Here is a 17,260-nt window from a genome sequence, read left to right as displayed (position 1 = left end):
CATCATGTACTGGAACAAAGGATCGATAAACCAAACCTTCCGTTTGCGCAAAAACTTCCCTTGGGCTGGGCCGTGATAGGGGAATGTTGCTTAGGGAAAGTACATAGATCTCAACAAGTGATAGTGAACAAGACTCGGATCTTACCCTCCGGACGAGGAACTCACTTCATACCATGTTCATCTCATTTGAACATTTCTACACCTCAAAAACTTTCTGATTCTCACCTGTCATGTGAAACTGGAATACAATTTTCTCCGATGTTTGAACGAACTAAAGATGACGACATTCCGGGATTGTCCATCGAAGACAGAGAATTTTTAGAAATTATGGAGAAAATGTGTCACAAGGACAGCACTGGACATTGATCAGCTCCACTCCCACTGAAGTCAAATAGAACTAAGCTTCCCAACAACAGAGCACAAGTACTAAAGAGAACCTTTTCACTGCTTGCGTTGTTTAAACGTGATCCTGTGAAGAAGGACTTGGCCATAAAATTTATGGAAAACCTGTTTAATCATGGATTTGCTGAGGAAGCCCCCGAAGTTCCAGAGGGAGAAAAGTGTTGGTCCTTCCTATCTTTCCGGTATTCAATCCAAAGAAACCAAACAAAATCCGTATGGTTTTCGACTCATCCATTACTTACCAAGGACAATCACTGAATTCCTCATTACTTCAGGGACCTGATCTTACCAACAATCTACTAGGTGTCCTTTTACGTTTCCGCAAGGAACGCGTAGCAATCACAGGAGATATAGAACAGATGTTCCATATGCTTCGCTTAGACGAAGAACATAGAAACTTTGTCCGCTTTAATTGGTTTGGAAACAACGACCCAACAAAGCCTCTAAGAAACTACAGAATGTGTGTGCACCTCTTTGGAAATTCCCCTTCACCATCAGTCGCAACATATTGTCTTCATAGTTGTGTAGAAGAACCATGTGACAGTGGAGTGAAATATTATGTGACTAGAAACTTTTACGTCGATGATGGACTGTCATCCTATGATTCAGACATTGAAACCCTAGACGTCTTACTACAAGCACAAATAATACTCAGGGAGAGAGGTAAAATCAGATTCCATAAGTTTGCCTCCAATAGTCAGATCGTCGTGGATGCTTTGTCACCTGGGGATCTTAGTGATGTACAATTAGATCTAAATACTATACCATCACAGAGTAGTCTGGGCCTGAAGCGGAACATATCGTCAGATACTTTTATCTTCTCTACGGATCTCAAAGATGTACCAGAAACAAAACGAGGCATTTTATCTTATTTGTATAGTCTGTATGATCCAATAGATTTTCTATCACTAGTCATTCTATAAGGAAAATTCATTTTCCGTGACAAAACACAGTTGGAACTCGAATGGGACGAGCTGCTACCCAAGGACATCATCTTGCGCTGGCGGTCATGGCAAAGTTCTCTCCATCACTTGTCTGAAGTAGAAATACCTCGACGTTATGTTCCAACATCCATTAAAAATGCAGAAAGGATTGAGCTCCATACCTTTGCAGATGCTTCTGAAAAGCCATCTTCGCTAGCCAAGGGTTTTCGGTCCACTCCGCTCCCCATAAACCCTTGGCCGATCGAGCTATCTAAAAGTTGACAATGTTTATATCACGTGATGCCCGAATGGAATTTATATTCAGCCAATGAAAAGACATGTTATAGCACAAACCGATAACAACAATGGCGTCATCCAGTAAAAGCGAGGAAATGCTGAACGATGAATCGAAAAAGAAAATTTCGGACGTATTCAAAGTAGATTTAAGGGAAAACCAGGTGAGAGGAATTGAAGCAGTTATGGCTGGCAAAGATGTATTTGTTGGGACACGAACAGGTAGCGGAAAGTCCTTGGTATATGAAAGCATCCCCATCATCAAACCAGGAATAATTGTAATTGTGGCACCTCTCCTATCAATTATGAAAGAGCAAGTGGAGAAGTTGAGCAGTTTAGGCTTTAAAGCCACTCATATAGGTAATATTTGAAATGAATTACTGAGGGATAATGTTTTAATTTGTTGATATTCTTCATACCGCCCCTAGTCTATCATGCTAATTTGTTGTTTACATTTCTCAATTACACACAGCCTATTACGAGAAAATCCAGAGATTATCAAGCATGTACCCATATTTCGTGTACAATATTATGCTCTAAAACACGTGCATTTGTTGTACAAACACTAACAAAAACATTTTATCACGATAATATTTTTTTCTGTGTCTTATTGCCTTCAATCACAATGAATCAGAGCTCTGCATGTGTACACCCTCCTCTCATATTTGGATTTTAATGGACAATGTTACTTCCAAATATACAAGGACATTTAACATTAGAGCTATTCAGAGAAATATCAGATGCATGTACTTTTCAATTTGATGCATGTGTGCACATTTATCTTGTAAGTTACAACATGTATGAATTCAATAAAAATGTTATATAAGCCAAATTTGTGTCATAGGGAAAGATGATGCAGAGAACGAGGGGATAGAGAAGGGAAAGTACAGTTTCTTGTTTGGAAGCCCAGAGAAACTTGTTGGAGAGACTAAGTGGAGAGAAATGCTGCAGTCTAATGTATATAAGAGCAAACTGCAATTGTTAGTGGTGGATGAGGCCCATACAGTTACACTTTGGTGAGTGGTTGGTTGGATGTTTAATATCCCAACTGATAATGTTTCATTGGCATGGAGACATCACCATTGCTGGTGAAGGGCTGAAAAATTAGGCCTTTATGCTCAGAGCTTATGGCCTTTGACCAGGGAGGGATTTTTATCGTGTCACACCTGCTGTGATCTGAGAGTTTGGTTTTTGCAGTCTTAGCAAAAGGACCGCTCCATTTAGTCACCTCTTATGACAAGCAAAGGATACTGAGGACCTAATGTAACCCTAGGTTACATGTATAGGGGCAGGATTAAAAACTGTCCAAAATTTGAACAATCCTTACATCTGTCAGAAAAACTAAAAGCATTACAATCTTGTGCAGGAAGATGGGTACTAAAATTGTAAATTGCACAATCTACAGGGCCAAAAAAAAATAATATGGATAATTCTATGTAAAAAGTAAGTAGATATATGAAATATTGAATATCAAGAATGTAATTGATTATCTTTATTGGTTACAGGGGATTCGGCAGGGAAGGTGAAGAACCATTCCGAGAGTGGTTTTCAAAAATAGGAGAGTTAAGATCCCTTTTCCCAAATATCCCAGTTGTGGCACTAACTGCAACATCATCAACATCCCAAAGGAAGAAGATTATGAATAGCCTCTGTTTTGATAAACATGCTATCATAATTTCGGAATCTCCAAACAGAGAAAACATTAAAATGACATCAATCCAAGTACCCAACAATGAGAATTTACAAATCACATTTAGTTGGATGATCCAAGGATTGCAAGAGAAAAAAGAGAAATTTCCAAGACATTTGGTATTTTGTGAAACCATTTTGACAGTTTCAAAACTTTATTCTGTTTTCATGGATACTTTTGGGAGAAACTGTCCATATTATAATATGTTCCACAGTAAGACCAAAGAGACTGTAAAGGACGAAATCCGGAAAGACATGGCTAAAGATGGAGTTATTCGTGTTTTAATTTGTACAAACTTTGCAGGAATGGGAGTGAATTACTCATTTTTAAGTAATGTGATACATTATGAACTCCCCCATGAAATGGACACTTTTGTCCAGCAAATGGGTCGAGCAGGACGGGATGGTCACTTTTCTCATGAACTTATTTTATTCAAAGTGCATAAAGGAATGTTGAAGAAAATTGACCCAGAACTAGTTCAATTAGCAAAGGACTCGCAGTGTCGACGTAAAATTTTTTGTAACTCTTATGCATGTTCATTTCAAGAAGTTGTTCCAATCCACAAATGTTGTAATATCTGTGAGAAAAATTGTAGTTGTGGTGAGGAAACATGCCCAGAAGCACACCCAGCAACAAAATCGACAAGTCAATGCTCCTGCCTTAGTCCTAACCTTTTAGAACGATCAGTGACACATGGAGACCGTATGTTTTTAAGAGAAAAACTTATTGCATATAAATTCTCACTATGTGATTCCACAAATCTGATATCTAATAATCTTCTGCATGGATTGACAGATAAACTTATTGAAGACATTGTGGGGAAATCGAATGTGCTTTTCACTGCAGCTGATATCATTAATAGTTTTCCAATCTGGGATTATGAAGTTGCAGAAAAAATTTGCTCCATTATCAATGAGGTTTTTGGGGATACGGAAATGTACAATATCAGCGATAGTGATGCATCAGATTTAGAATCTTGATGGGTTTTTAAGATGTTGTGTGGCTACCATAGAGTGTTTGAATATCTTAAAAGTTGAAACATGTATTCGCAAAGCTGCTTGTATTTTTTGCTGCTCTGACAAGAGACTAAATTTTGCTATGTAGTATAAGACTTGCATAATAAAATAGTGAGTATGCAACAATCATTGTTGTAAGTCAAGGGTTTTCAGTCAAAGAGCAGAGATGGCTAAATTACTTGACTAGCGAACAATTATTAGAATTTGTAACCCATAACATCAGTTTAATTTCCCATGCTTGCATGGGATTTTATAAACTGCATTGCTATGAAAATTATTATGTTGAAATGAAACATTTGAATATGGTAGCTTTTCTGTAGTTAAGATAAAAAGAAGAAACAATTTATTAGGGTGTTCCAATTAAACATGTTTTTGTTTTCATCAACATGTTCTTGTGCATTATTTATTAAAATTTATGCTAATGTCACCATTTTAAATGGGTTTTTTTTAGGTAAAAATAATACTAGTAATATTAAGGAGGTATGCTACACCAGAGAAATTTGATATGGATGAAGAGTGGAGTATGTGTAAAACAATATTTTGAAATTGAAAACTTTCAAAACTTTATTTAGTTAAAAAATGCAGTTTTAGTAGAAAGCGATCGAAAAAAATTAAGACCCCTGCTGGACTCGAACCTGCGAACTACAGTTCAGTTGTCACCATGCTAGCTTACTGTGCTACTCCGCTAGGCGATAATTTTCGAAATGAATGAGCAAATATTGCTGATATCTATATTTTCATCCATGTTTTTAAAAGGAAGTCAGTCATTATGATGAGGTAGAGTACCTCCTTAATGTTACAACAGAACACAATCAAGCCAAAAAAAAATAAATGTGGTTTTCCTACTTCACTCCCAATAAAAATTAGATAGGGTGGGTATGGTGGGTAGGTAAAACATTTTATTTAAAATCTTAGTTCATGGTAGACTTCTATATACTACAATTACTTTAAATTATTTTGAAGATGTCAAAATGTAAATTGTAGAAATTTTTTTAATTTGAATATGTTAAAAATGTTATTTTATCTATATATATTGTCAATGAAATCTTCAGGGTTGACAGCAATAAAGTAGGTAGGGTTGGGAAGCTGGAAACACACATATATTTTATTTTGGCCTAATAGCAACTTATTTTGGAAGATTTTTTGCAAAATTTGCATTAAACTAAGATGACTGGTATCAGTATGTCTTAAATGTACAAACGACTGAACAATAACATCAAAGTTTATAAAGATGAAACTTTCAAGTAAGCAATTGATTTTTATTGATACAAATATACGATGCATGAACCAAAGCAAACAAAATTGTTGTTTAAAAAAATTGATGGATGCTCCCCTGCTTCTAACCAATAAACTACTTCATATGACAAATGACTTTTACAGCAATCAATAACTTGAAATATTGTTGAAAAGTGATATGTATAAGGTTTATATTCTGACTGACCTTGACCCTTAACAAAGTGATCTTTGTCTAAATACCTTTTATATATTTGTGTGATTCAAAGTAATCAATGCCTCTTCAAAAACAGCTGAAAAAAACTTTTTCCTTATACGAGACCTTTAAGTCTGAAAGTTATGCGCATAATAGATTGTAATACAAGATCAATAACAGCTAAAGAGAAGTGTTCTATAAGATAATATGTTCAGAGTGTCACTGCCCTTACAAAATGACAAGAGTGACATTTGTCTGAAAGTTGTTTGTAGAACGATTAATAACTGTTAAAATGAGGTGTTTTTTTTCATATATAAGGTATGAATGACCCTGACCTTTGTAAAATGACCTTAAGAGGCTTTAGTCCGAAACTTCTTGAGAAAATATAAGATCCATTTCTGATGAAAGGTTTAGTAGATATGAGGCCAGACTGACACAACAATGACTAAATGCCCAGATATTTTTAAGAACATGATTATAAAATGATTCATGTGTAGTAGATAAAGGTGTCTCAACACCTTTGTATATTTAAATCTATAACTTGTGACATATTATCAGAAATATTAAGCACAAATCATATGACGGTGAGCTTCCTTAAACATTTGGTTCATGTAACTTAATAAATCAGTTTGTACATGTGCAACATCTGCACCTGTTTCTCAAATAAGTTGACGTTCAGCCCTTAGTTTTTGGGCACTAATCCACTTGTGCAATTCTGATGGGACAATTTTGTCGAATGGGTCAACAAAATCAGAAAACACTCCCTCTCGACCTTGAATAGTTTTCATTAAATCTCCATTCAGTACTTCTTTTGTAATCATTTCAATGTCTGTCAATTTATTAACAGTTGGCCGGGTGGCACCAAAATGTGTATCGCATTGCTGTACAATGTTTTATGTCATTTTGAATCTGACTGGACAGTGTAATAACTCTAGCACTCTGGTATGTTATATTAGCTCCTTGAGTACGCAGTTTTTGTTTGATTGACTTGACATTCATCTCAACCAGTAAATCATTTGGCACATTTTTCCCAATCCCCCCATTTGTATTTGAACAACAGTTCCATTTATATTCAAAAGCTTGTCGAGGTGTAAGAAGTGCTTTTTCATAAGCAAGGACTCGCCAAAGCCACAAGCGATATTTAGTATGGTGAAACGCATCAGCAAGAAGCATATCAAACTTGGCATTGCGGAATATCCTGTCCCCATCAGCCATTTGATATGCATCATAAGTGTCTCGGAGGATCAAGGAACACTTCATGAAGGAAGATCTAGCTTCTGCAGCACCATCCTTTGGACTGGAAGTGGCACTTTTGCCTTTTTCAGGAAAAGTCCAATTGTGATTTTTTTGTAAATGCCGTTTAAAATTCCCAAGGGTTTTATAGGTTTTGTGGCATTCACATTCATACAGGCCATCTGCAGCATTAAAGCAGGCTTGGAGCTGTGCACTTTTATTGTCCATTTCTTCCATGTTGTATCCCTCTGACTCCACTAAATCAAACCAAAGAATGTTTTGATAATTTAGATATGACAAATTTAAAATTTTCCCAATATATTACAATGTTAAACTTTGATCCCCTGTTGTGGCCCCAAACTACCCCCCTGGGCCATGCTTTTTACAAACATGAATCTCAACTATGTCGGAAAGTTGGACTATTTCAGAAAGCTGCCAAGTAAATTTGAACTTTTCTGGCCCAGTGGTTCTTGAGAAACAAACAGATGGAGAAAAACCTATTCAAAATTATGTTTGCTACAATTTTCTTGACTATAATTACTTGTTATTGTAATTACCTTTCTTAACGTAATTTTCTAGAATTTGTTGCCCTATTGATACAAGCCATCTTAGCTTGGGGTCATCCGTCCATGTCGAAATGAGAGGTGGTGGCTTGTTCTTTGTAGGAGAGGAGCCCAACTCCTCCATTCCAAAGAAGTCCATGAAAGCACTACAGATGTATCCATCTAATAAATCCTCAACAAAAGCATAATGTGCCCTATCAAATGAAAAAACATACATGTATGAGGAACATATTTATAAAGAAACATGTCCCCCTTCTCTCCATGTGGCAACATAAAGATTTACAAATTTAGATTGAGAATGTCTGTAATTGTGGTGAAAAATATGGGTTATATACTTCAGGAACAACCACAATACTAAGTTAGATCTCCATCAGACAAAGATATTTAAAGATAACAATAAATATTTTTCATATCCGGAGTAAATTAATTTATGACTTGAATTTAGAAACATGTATCTCTCCCCTTTTTTTCCTGGTGCAAAAATTGGAATTTAAAAGGGCTCTACCCATGTATCATTTAATTAATAGTAGTGCCAAAACAATTTCAGGCATTAATTGAACAATATCTTTCTATGTCCAGAGTGGATTGACCTTGAAATTGACATATTTATTACATACTAGAATTAACCTTCTTTTAATCAAACAAAGCAATCTATAAACACATGCACTGATTAAACAACCAATTGATTCTATGAATCATTAATGTGAGTATTACCTGAATCTTTCTGTGACTGCATCATGTCCATGTACATCTCTACGGTTTAACTTATTTCGCAGCTGAAATAAGGATCCCTCATCTCTTGCTGACTTGCAGTTATAGAAAGTGGCATAAATCCCCTAATAAAATACATCTAATATTGAAAAAAATAGTAATAACGATTTCGAATTCATTTTATGTGCATTTTTAAAGTCATCACTAAACTTCACACATAAAAAGATATAGAAAAACAAGAACCAAATTTTAATTTAATTTAGATGCCATATATTAAGTTTAAAGAAACAAGGAAAAACTTTAGGTCGTTTGATTACAGATACATACCCTCCTCCCCCTCTCAACAAAAACTAGATGCCATGCATGATACAGCTTTGAAATTCATCAAATGGACTGAAGTTAATCTGATCAGTAGAAATTTGAATGGTAAACTACCTAAAATGAACAACTACCTAAATTAAACAAGCTTGAATCTAATCTACACTACCTTAAGATGCATGCATAAGTTTTTAAAATGACAAAGGCCATCATTAAACATATTTTTGTTTGATGTACTCCGACCTACATTTTTTAAGGTGGGTTAGTAGGTAGGTTTTTCTTTTACCGTCATGAAATTTCTAATATTTTCTTTTAAAATAAGGAGAATTTTCTATTTTTCAAGGGACCCGAAAAAAAAATTAAAATTGCTGAAAAAAATGATCGGGTGGGAGCAAATTTGACAGGTCGGTCAGAGTACATTAAACAAATCCAATTTTATTTTTGGTCTAATCATTCAATGGTGCCAGGGTAGTTCAAGGTCTGTGAGGAGCTGAAATAAAACGCCATTCCCAATGCTAAAAAGCAGATATTTTCCCCAATTATTTGCTTTCAAATTCCAAAACAATGAAAACAAATCACAGAATGATAGACTTAACATTATTGTTAAATGTTTATTGACAGACAGACGATTTGACAAAAATTAATCAGAAGAGCTCACATGAGCTGATAGCTCATGTGACCTACAAAACCCAACTCGAAAGTAACAGCAACTTTGAACAACAGTTATAACCCTAGGAGATTCATCATCCTATGAAATCCTTCAGGCCTATGAATCACTCCCTTCAATTGCTCAAAATCATTGGCAGAGTTAAGCATTGCAAGCTGGGCTGAATATACCCTCTCATTTGTAAGGACATCTCCACCGAAAACTTTCTTTTTAATTACAAGTGGATTCTCACCTTCTGTGTGGCTAATGTAATTCTCATAGACATGCTCTAATATTGATATCATATCTTCTTTTTTGTTTTCACTTTTATCTAACAAGTCTAGAATTAAATACTTTAACTTTTTGGAACTCTCTTCAAGGTATGGATGTTTTACATATGAAGGTACACATTTCTGTAGTTCTTTCAAATAGGGGATATACCTTGTTGCAGTTTTGATGATGTGATAGATCATGTCATTTTCTAAACTGTTACACTCGGCTCTGCGTGGAACAAAATCACTGGTAGGGATGCTTTGGATCTCTGCTTTGGGATTATCATCAGGTAGGTTGGAATCCACAAAGCGCCGTTGTACACCAAGCAGCAGAAACCAATGGTAACTTTGAACTTGATTTGTTTTAGTCATGCTTGTTGGTCTTTTTGTCCAATCAAAATTATCACCAATGATCTCTACTGGTAACTTCTGACATTAATATTGAATAACATTTAAAACTTTAAAACCACATACATATCATTGACATGTTCCTGTATATACATGTAGTTAAACTTTTATGTCAACTTACTTTGCTTGACAGGTGTAGTTTTCTTTCTTCTTCTAGCTTCTGTTGCAATACTGTATCCTGAACTTTTTTCATCTGGACTTCTTGTAATGCAACTTTTTCTTGTACACCGTTTTAGGCCCCACTGTCAAGCCCATGTTGTTTAACAACTGAATAGTCTATTGTAAATAAAAAATAAGCATCAGTTCATTCCAATATTTAGCTATCGAGCTTAATACATATTCGTAAAGATAAAAAAAATGTACTATCACATTATGGGTAAGCGGTATCATAACAAATTTTACTCATTCAGTAATTTATAGCATTCTTGATTAATATATATATGATATTAAATTATGAACGCCTTTATGAATTAGACAGATTCATTGACAATGACAAAAGATATCAAGACTTTTATTCTGAACTTCATATCATAATTTAGATTATTGTTTTATTTACCTCATCAGTTGCGCCACCTTGGTTAAGAATTTGACCCACTGCATGATGAATACCAGACAAGTGATTATTCCTTGCGAAAAGGACTGCTGCTGCTGCAACACCTTGTCTTAATACCGTGGAATTTCCCATAATGCTATCGAAGAGACCATGCAGTACAGAACATTTAGTCTTCAATTCTTGTTGGAATTTTTCAACATCAACTTTGCACAAATCCTCCCCAGATACTTGACGAAGAACAGATTTACTAATTGGTTTACAAATGTTCTTCGATTCTTTAGCAGCCAATTCATTCACCAAGAGGCACATATCTTTCTTTATGGAATCTAAAGCAAATATCTTTTTCGCAAGAGTTCTGCTTTTTTCACCCCTAAGAATAAATTTGTCTACACTTTTCCATTGTCCGTTCACAATTCCTGCCCTCACTCCAAGGGACTTGCCCCGATATGCGATCTAAAACATAGTACATATTTTACTTTTAACATCTTTAAAATCATTTCTGTGTTCAAAATAGGACTGCATGTGCAATAAAAGTGTGTGTGTGTGTGGGGGGGGGGGGGGGGGTATGGACTCCGAGCTCTCCAAATCTACTACAGATATCATATAATGATATTAATATATAGATATGTAGTGACTAAAGCACTGATGTGTGTGTTCTTCTGATATGTGTGTATCTTCTATGCTTTAAAATGATCTTAATTTTCATGTTTATTATCTTAACTTTATTAAATGCAAGTGATACATATTGTATAATACCTTAAAATAATTTCATATATCTCACTTACCCTAACACTGTCTACAGGAGGGTCTCGGAAGAACAGCCTTCTTCTTTTTGTAGTTTTTGGTGTATCCTGTGGCACCAAAGGTCTGCATAAACCTGGTGTCAGTTTTGAAGGAGTGCGCAAAACTTGGCATTTCTTTAATTTACGAGGGGTAGGACTATGAATTATATGTCTCTTCTGTGAAATTGTTAATTTTTCACGTAGTTTTTTCAGAAGCTCATCCTTTTCGTTTTTAAGTGCATCCAATTTATTCTTTAGATCGTAGTCAATTTTTGACAAACGATTTAATTTAGCGAAACAAAACGTACAGACATACTTATCGTCTAACAAAATCCTTTGCAATACCTCCTGTAGTTGTTGTAAGACTTGAAAGGCTGGTGAATTAATGACTCGTCGTTGTTTCGGAGATATTTCATTAAAACAAACACAACATGTGCTGTTGTCAAAAGTCGCCATTTATACATAATTCGGAATGTTATTTACATGGTACTTTCGTTATACTAATTAAAAAGTCTAGAAAGATTCCGAACACAGAGGCGCTCATACGTCATTTTTGTAACGCGGTCGCTGATTGGTCGATCCATACTAATTGAGTCCAATTGCGTTTCGCTAAAAATTGCCAACATTTAGATAGCTCGATCGGCCAAGGGTTTATGGGGAGCGGAGTGGACCGAAAACCCTTGGCTAGCGAAGATGCTGAAAAGCCCATATCAGCTGTCACGTACATCAAAATTACAAGAAATGGAGAAAATCATGTAGGATTCATTACAGGGAAATCGAAATTAGCACCTCACCATGGACATACAATTCCAAGGCTAGAACTTTGTGCAGCACTTCTTGCTACAGAAATTACTACCTTTGTTGAACGTCATTTTGATACACAGATTGATGATATTCGATTCTATACTGACAGTCGAGTTGTTTTGGGGTACCTATATAACAAGACTAGGCGATTTCACACATACGTCTCTAACAGGGTCCATCGCATACTCAACAATTCATCTCCTGAACAGTGGACCTTTGTTGCATCAGACCAGAATCCAGCTGATATTGGAACGCGCTCTATCCCAGTGAATGAATTAGTAAAATCTTCATGGTTATCTGGACCAAAGATTATTTTGAATGATGACTCGTGTGACCATTCATCAGAATTCCCATTACTGGATCCAGAAAATGACTCTGAAATCAAAAACACTGTGACTGTTGTTAAAACAAATGTGTCTTGTGGTTTGAACACAAATCTTTTCCTAAGATTTTCATCCTGGGAGTCTTTGATTCGTGGACTGTCATTCATGCGCAGATCAATTCACAGAAAACTCAACCTTGAAGATATAAGTTCTACAAAACTGCACAAAGATATGGAAATGATAGTTATCAAAAGTGCGCAGTATGATGTTTATAAACAAGACATAGAGATACTTCAAGATCACAAATCAGTTGTCAAAGGTAGTCCCCTACGAAACCTAGACCTGTATCTGGACGATGGGGGATTACTTCGTATAGGAGGCAGAATCCTTACACGAGATCTATTGGCTGGATCAAATGGACCGATTATCATTCTCAAAAAGTCACACGTGGCGAGTCTACTTGTAAAGTATTACCACCAAAAATGTCGACATCAGGGACGTCACATTACAGAGGGTGGAGTGAGATCAGCAGGTTATTGGATCATGGGCGCCAAGAGACTTGTATCATCAGTACTAAACTCTTGTATTACCTGTAGAAAACTACGCCGAAAGCTGGAAATACAAAAAATGAGAAACTTACCCGATTTTCGATGTAAACCATCGCCACCTTTCACCTACGTAGGAGTTGATACCTTTGGACCCTGGGGAGTATCAGCTAGGAAAACAAGAGGAGTAGCAAATTCCAAGAGATGGGCAATCTTATTTACTTGTTTGGTTAGTAGAGCAGTGCATATAGAACTGGTGGACGAGATTACTTCTACTGCCTTCATTAACTCCCTTAGACGTTTTGTAGCGATTCGTGGCAAGGTTACCGAATTTCATTCAGACCGAGGAACTAACTTTGTGGGGAGTACAGATGCACTTAACATCAATGTTATCAACGTAGAATCTCAACCAGTAAGGAAATTCATGGTGGAAAATGGATCTACTTGGATATTTAACCCACCTTTTTGTGGCAGAACACTTGCTCTGTATAAAATTCCCAGTAAGCTTGTTCTATACAATTCCCAGTAAGCTTCTCTATACATTTCCCAGTAGGCTTGCTCTGTATAAAATTCCCAGTAAGCTTGTTCTATACAATTCCCAGAAAGCTTCTCTATAAATTTCCCAGTAGGCTTGCTCTGTGTAAAATTCCCAGTAAGCTTGCTCTATAAAATTCCCAGTAAGCTTGCTCTATAAAATTCCCAGAAAGCTTGCTTTGTATGAAATTTCCAGTTAGCTTACTCTATAAAATTTCTAGTAAGCTTGATCTGTGTAAAATTCCTAGTAAGCTTGCTCTAAAATTTAAAGTAAGCTTGCTTTGTATAAAATTTCCAGTAAGCTTGTTCTGTATAAAATTCCCAGTAAGCTTGCACTATAAAATTCCCAGTAAGCTTGCTCTGTAAAAAAAAATCCCAGCAAGCTTGCTCTATAAAATACCCAGTAAGCTTGCTCTCTATAAAATTCCCAGTAAGCTTGCTCTGTATAAAATTCCCAGTAAGCTTATTCTGTATAAAATTCCCAGTAAGCTTGCTCTATAAAATTCCCAGTAAGCTTGCTCTATACAAAATTCTCAGTAAGCTTGCTCTGTATAAAAATCCCAGTGAGCTTGCTCTGTATAAAATTCTCAGTAATCTTTCAGTACTATAACGTATAATGCTTAAGTGAGTTGTATGGTACAGAAACTTAACAGTGAAATATTTACATTCGTTGATATATTTACAAATACGGGATATCGGTACTAGAAAATGTTGGAACTCTTCAGAAAAAGAAGTTCCGAAAATTATGCGTCACTTGGTCAACTCTTGTATACAAATTAGTGATGGCTAAAGACGACTCATTTCTGATACAAAAATATCTGCCTGGTTTAAAGATTATTTTTCAGAATGTTCCAAGTGAATGTCCTAGTACCAAAACATGAATTATTAGATTAAATTTCTTATGTTTGGAAGCAGAGATAAAACAAAAGAAAAAGTCTATTTCTTACACTGTGTAACAATTTTGGTTTTTATAATTTCAAAACGTGTCTAAATTTCTTATTTAGCGTAAATAATGTTACCTTTACTATTCAGTTATTTTCCTATCCTTAATTCTTTGATTTCTTTCCTGTGTTTGACTATTTCCACATTTATTTTGTTTTGAGAAAGCACGTGTATTTTGACAGGAAAAGGTCCTCCATTTTGACAGTTCTCTCGAAGTTATTTATAAAACAACGTTTCTGATTGGACAGGGGTCTCAGCTTTAAACGTTTAAGATTTCATGTTTCACTTGTTGGGCGGGTATTGTACAGATTGGTTAGAGGGTATATAAAAACGTGAACGCGGCTCCTTCAAGTTACTTTGGGTTGTGGTAAAGAATTTCATGGTTCGACCACTTTTCTTTTTTCTTTACTAATATTTGCTAAGTATTGTGCGAGCTTTTGCTGCACGATTTCCTCGCCTAAATTTCTCTTACTGTCCCGTTTTGACAATGAATTAAATTCTGTCTGTTATTGAAACCCAACCTTAAAGTCTGGCTCAAGGTGAAGTAGATCTCTTACCTAGGGAAATATCATTTATTTTGTTAAATACGATTCTCTCTACATAGGACTTATAATTTATAGGTAGTAGATTTATATTGCTACATGAGAGATAGTGTAGGATATTTTTGACGTTATTTTCAAGGTTCTGAATCACTTTGAAAGGTATGGAGGTTTATTAGTGTACTTCATAGATATATTTTGTTTTTCTTGGATCTATTCCTTCCTTTATTCTCAGGTTAATTTTCATTATTTTCACTTGTTAAGTTTTTCTAAGTTCACAGTTGTTATTCCTATATTACATTAACTTTTGATCTGTTAATAAATTGTAAACTCTTACACTGGTGTTTTAATTCAAGAATTCTGGTCTCATAAGGGATATAGTTCAAGAATACACGTACTTGGGTCGACAAATATCTTGAACCATTAATAGTATTTATACTATTTTGTATATGCAGTATGCTCTGCTTGTATTGAATTCATGGGTCTATGAATATATTTAGAATTGAATTGAATTTAGTGACATTCTAAAACAATGATAATTAAGCCCGTGATGGCCCTGCAGAGTTCGATATAGGTAGGGAGCACTGTGGGTATACAAACAGACTGGTTCCGGTTACAATCGTAAGCACTTATGTGGATATTTACTTTATGAGATTTTCTCGAGTCATTAAAATAGCCGACCACTATGAAATGATATAATTAATCACAATAAATTATTTATAAATCGATCTCCAAAAACTTACATGCAGCAACATGTAGCCCCACCCTGCCCCACAAGCGAAAGGTGTTGACAAAGGCATAATATGGTGTCTTTCATGAAAAGCCGTTGTGAACTTTGCAATGCTCTGAAAGAAAAACTTTAGGCCAAACAAGGTAAATAAGCGTTAAACAGTTTGAGTTGATAGGATGTTATGTATTCCAGTAGCATATTGCTATGGTGAATTATGTTTTCAGGTGCATGTACATATAATTTTGTTGAACTTTATTAATGCATATTTAACTTCCCATATTTTGTTTGTGGTCAGAGTCATGTACAGTTGCTAACTGTTGGTTGTAGAATATAATACATACGAGTATAAGAGCTTTTAGACTAGTAGTATAGAATATTAAATATTTGATACACTCGCAACATATAACCGTATACATTGTTTCTGATATCCAGAAGAGAAAAAAACCAATTTAATTTACAAGATTTCAAAACTTATATCTATACTACATATATAATGTACTGACACGTAAAATATATTGGGCTTGCCCTTAGTACTGGGGAATCCTACAGGTATTTAAATGGCAAATACGCAATAGAGTATAAATATGGATGGTCATTTCTACGTCACGAGTGCTGGCACAAGCTCCGGTTAGGGAAAAGTCCCGCTTCGGGTGCAACACCCTCTTTAATTTTTGGAAACACATGAGATTATGATGGACAAGCTTCACGCCAGCTGTCTTTTCATGAAGGATGTTGGTGTAAAGCGTCGCTGTTCATAATCTCATGTATTTTCAATCTTTTATTTATCAAATAAATTTTACAAAACTTAACTTTTGTTGAGGAAATTTCGAAAATCATACATTCATTGTCGTCATATTCTGATAAATAAAAAGATGTCATGGTCTTTTAGGGGGGTGGGTAAACATTAAAAAAAATTACAATCATGAAATATACTTTTGAACATCCCAAACATAAAAGAGAACGTTTCTCAGAGTGCATATCAACGTTGATATGTTGAACTGTATGTGCATGAAAATAAAACCTGAATAAAATTTCAATATCACAGAAAGTACATGTATCGTATAGTTACTAGGAAATTGAAGAATTTAAATTAAATAAGTTCATATACATTGTAGAACGCTGTAAAAAAAAAACCACACTATATCCTTATCAAGGTTTCATTCTGTATTTACTTCCTATACAGAACTACTTTTAATAAGTCAACTTCAAACCAACCCGAGATCCGGGTTAGAATAGGTCCTCAGTACCCCTTGCTTGTCGTAAGAGGCGACTAAATGGGGCGGTCCTTCGGATGAAACCGCAAAAACCGAGGTCCCGTGTCACAGCAGATATAGCACGATAAAGATCCCTCCCTGTTCAAAGGCCGTAAGCGCCGAGCAGAGGCCGAAGTTTTGCAGCCCTTCACCGGCAGTGGTGACGTCTCCATATGAGTGAAATATTCTCGAGAGAGAAGTAAAACAATATACAATCAATCAATCAAACCAACCCGGCATTAAAGCCATTTAAGGTAAAACACAGGGGATTCCCATGTTTATTTAAAGAAGCACTATGTAACTATATGTACCAATGGAAAAAAAGATCCGAAATGAAATACTTCCTTGAT

At 35.5% G+C, this 17,260-nt stretch overlaps 2 protein-coding genes and 2 pseudogenes across 4 annotated transcripts in view; 1 reads left to right on the top strand and 3 right to left on the bottom strand.

The window, feature by feature from the left end:
• LOC125674968 (uncharacterized) overlaps positions 1-17,260 on the bottom strand; it is a 40,844-nt gene that overhangs the window by 20,108 nt on the left and 3,476 nt on the right. Inside the window, exons 1-2 of one of the 3 annotated variants that reach the window (XM_056158226.1) lie at positions 15,671-16,094; positions 13,008-13,082 (exon numbers count right to left, since the gene is read on the bottom strand). The exons of 1 other annotated variant lie outside the window; for it this stretch is intronic. The gene's annotated coding sequence lies outside the window, so the exon portion shown is untranslated. Of the gene's footprint in view, positions 1-9,666; positions 9,922-13,007; positions 13,083-15,670; positions 16,095-17,260 lie in introns of those variants that run through there. One more of the 3 variants, XM_056158227.1, reaches the window with a different exon arrangement.
• Positions 1,537-4,752, top strand: LOC130052650 (recQ-like DNA helicase BLM). The gene is made up of 3 exons (XM_056158228.1): positions 1,537-1,979; positions 2,464-2,635; positions 3,125-4,752. The coding sequence occupies exons 1-3, from the start codon at positions 1,691-1,693 to the stop codon at positions 4,287-4,289; spliced, it is 1,626 nt and encodes a 541-aa protein (XP_056014203.1). The 5' UTR covers positions 1,537-1,690; the 3' UTR covers positions 4,290-4,752.
• On the bottom strand, positions 3,295-8,346 carry LOC130052651 (uncharacterized; annotated as a pseudogene).
• Positions 8,710-12,990, bottom strand: LOC130053596 (uncharacterized; annotated as a pseudogene).

The sequence above is a fragment of the Ostrea edulis genome, chromosome 3 (genome assembly GCF_947568905.1).
Source record: "Ostrea edulis chromosome 3, xbOstEdul1.1, whole genome shotgun sequence".
Taxonomy (NCBI): Eukaryota; Metazoa; Mollusca; class Bivalvia; order Ostreida; family Ostreidae; genus Ostrea; species Ostrea edulis.
This window is presented reverse-complemented; position numbering and strand designations above follow the sequence as displayed.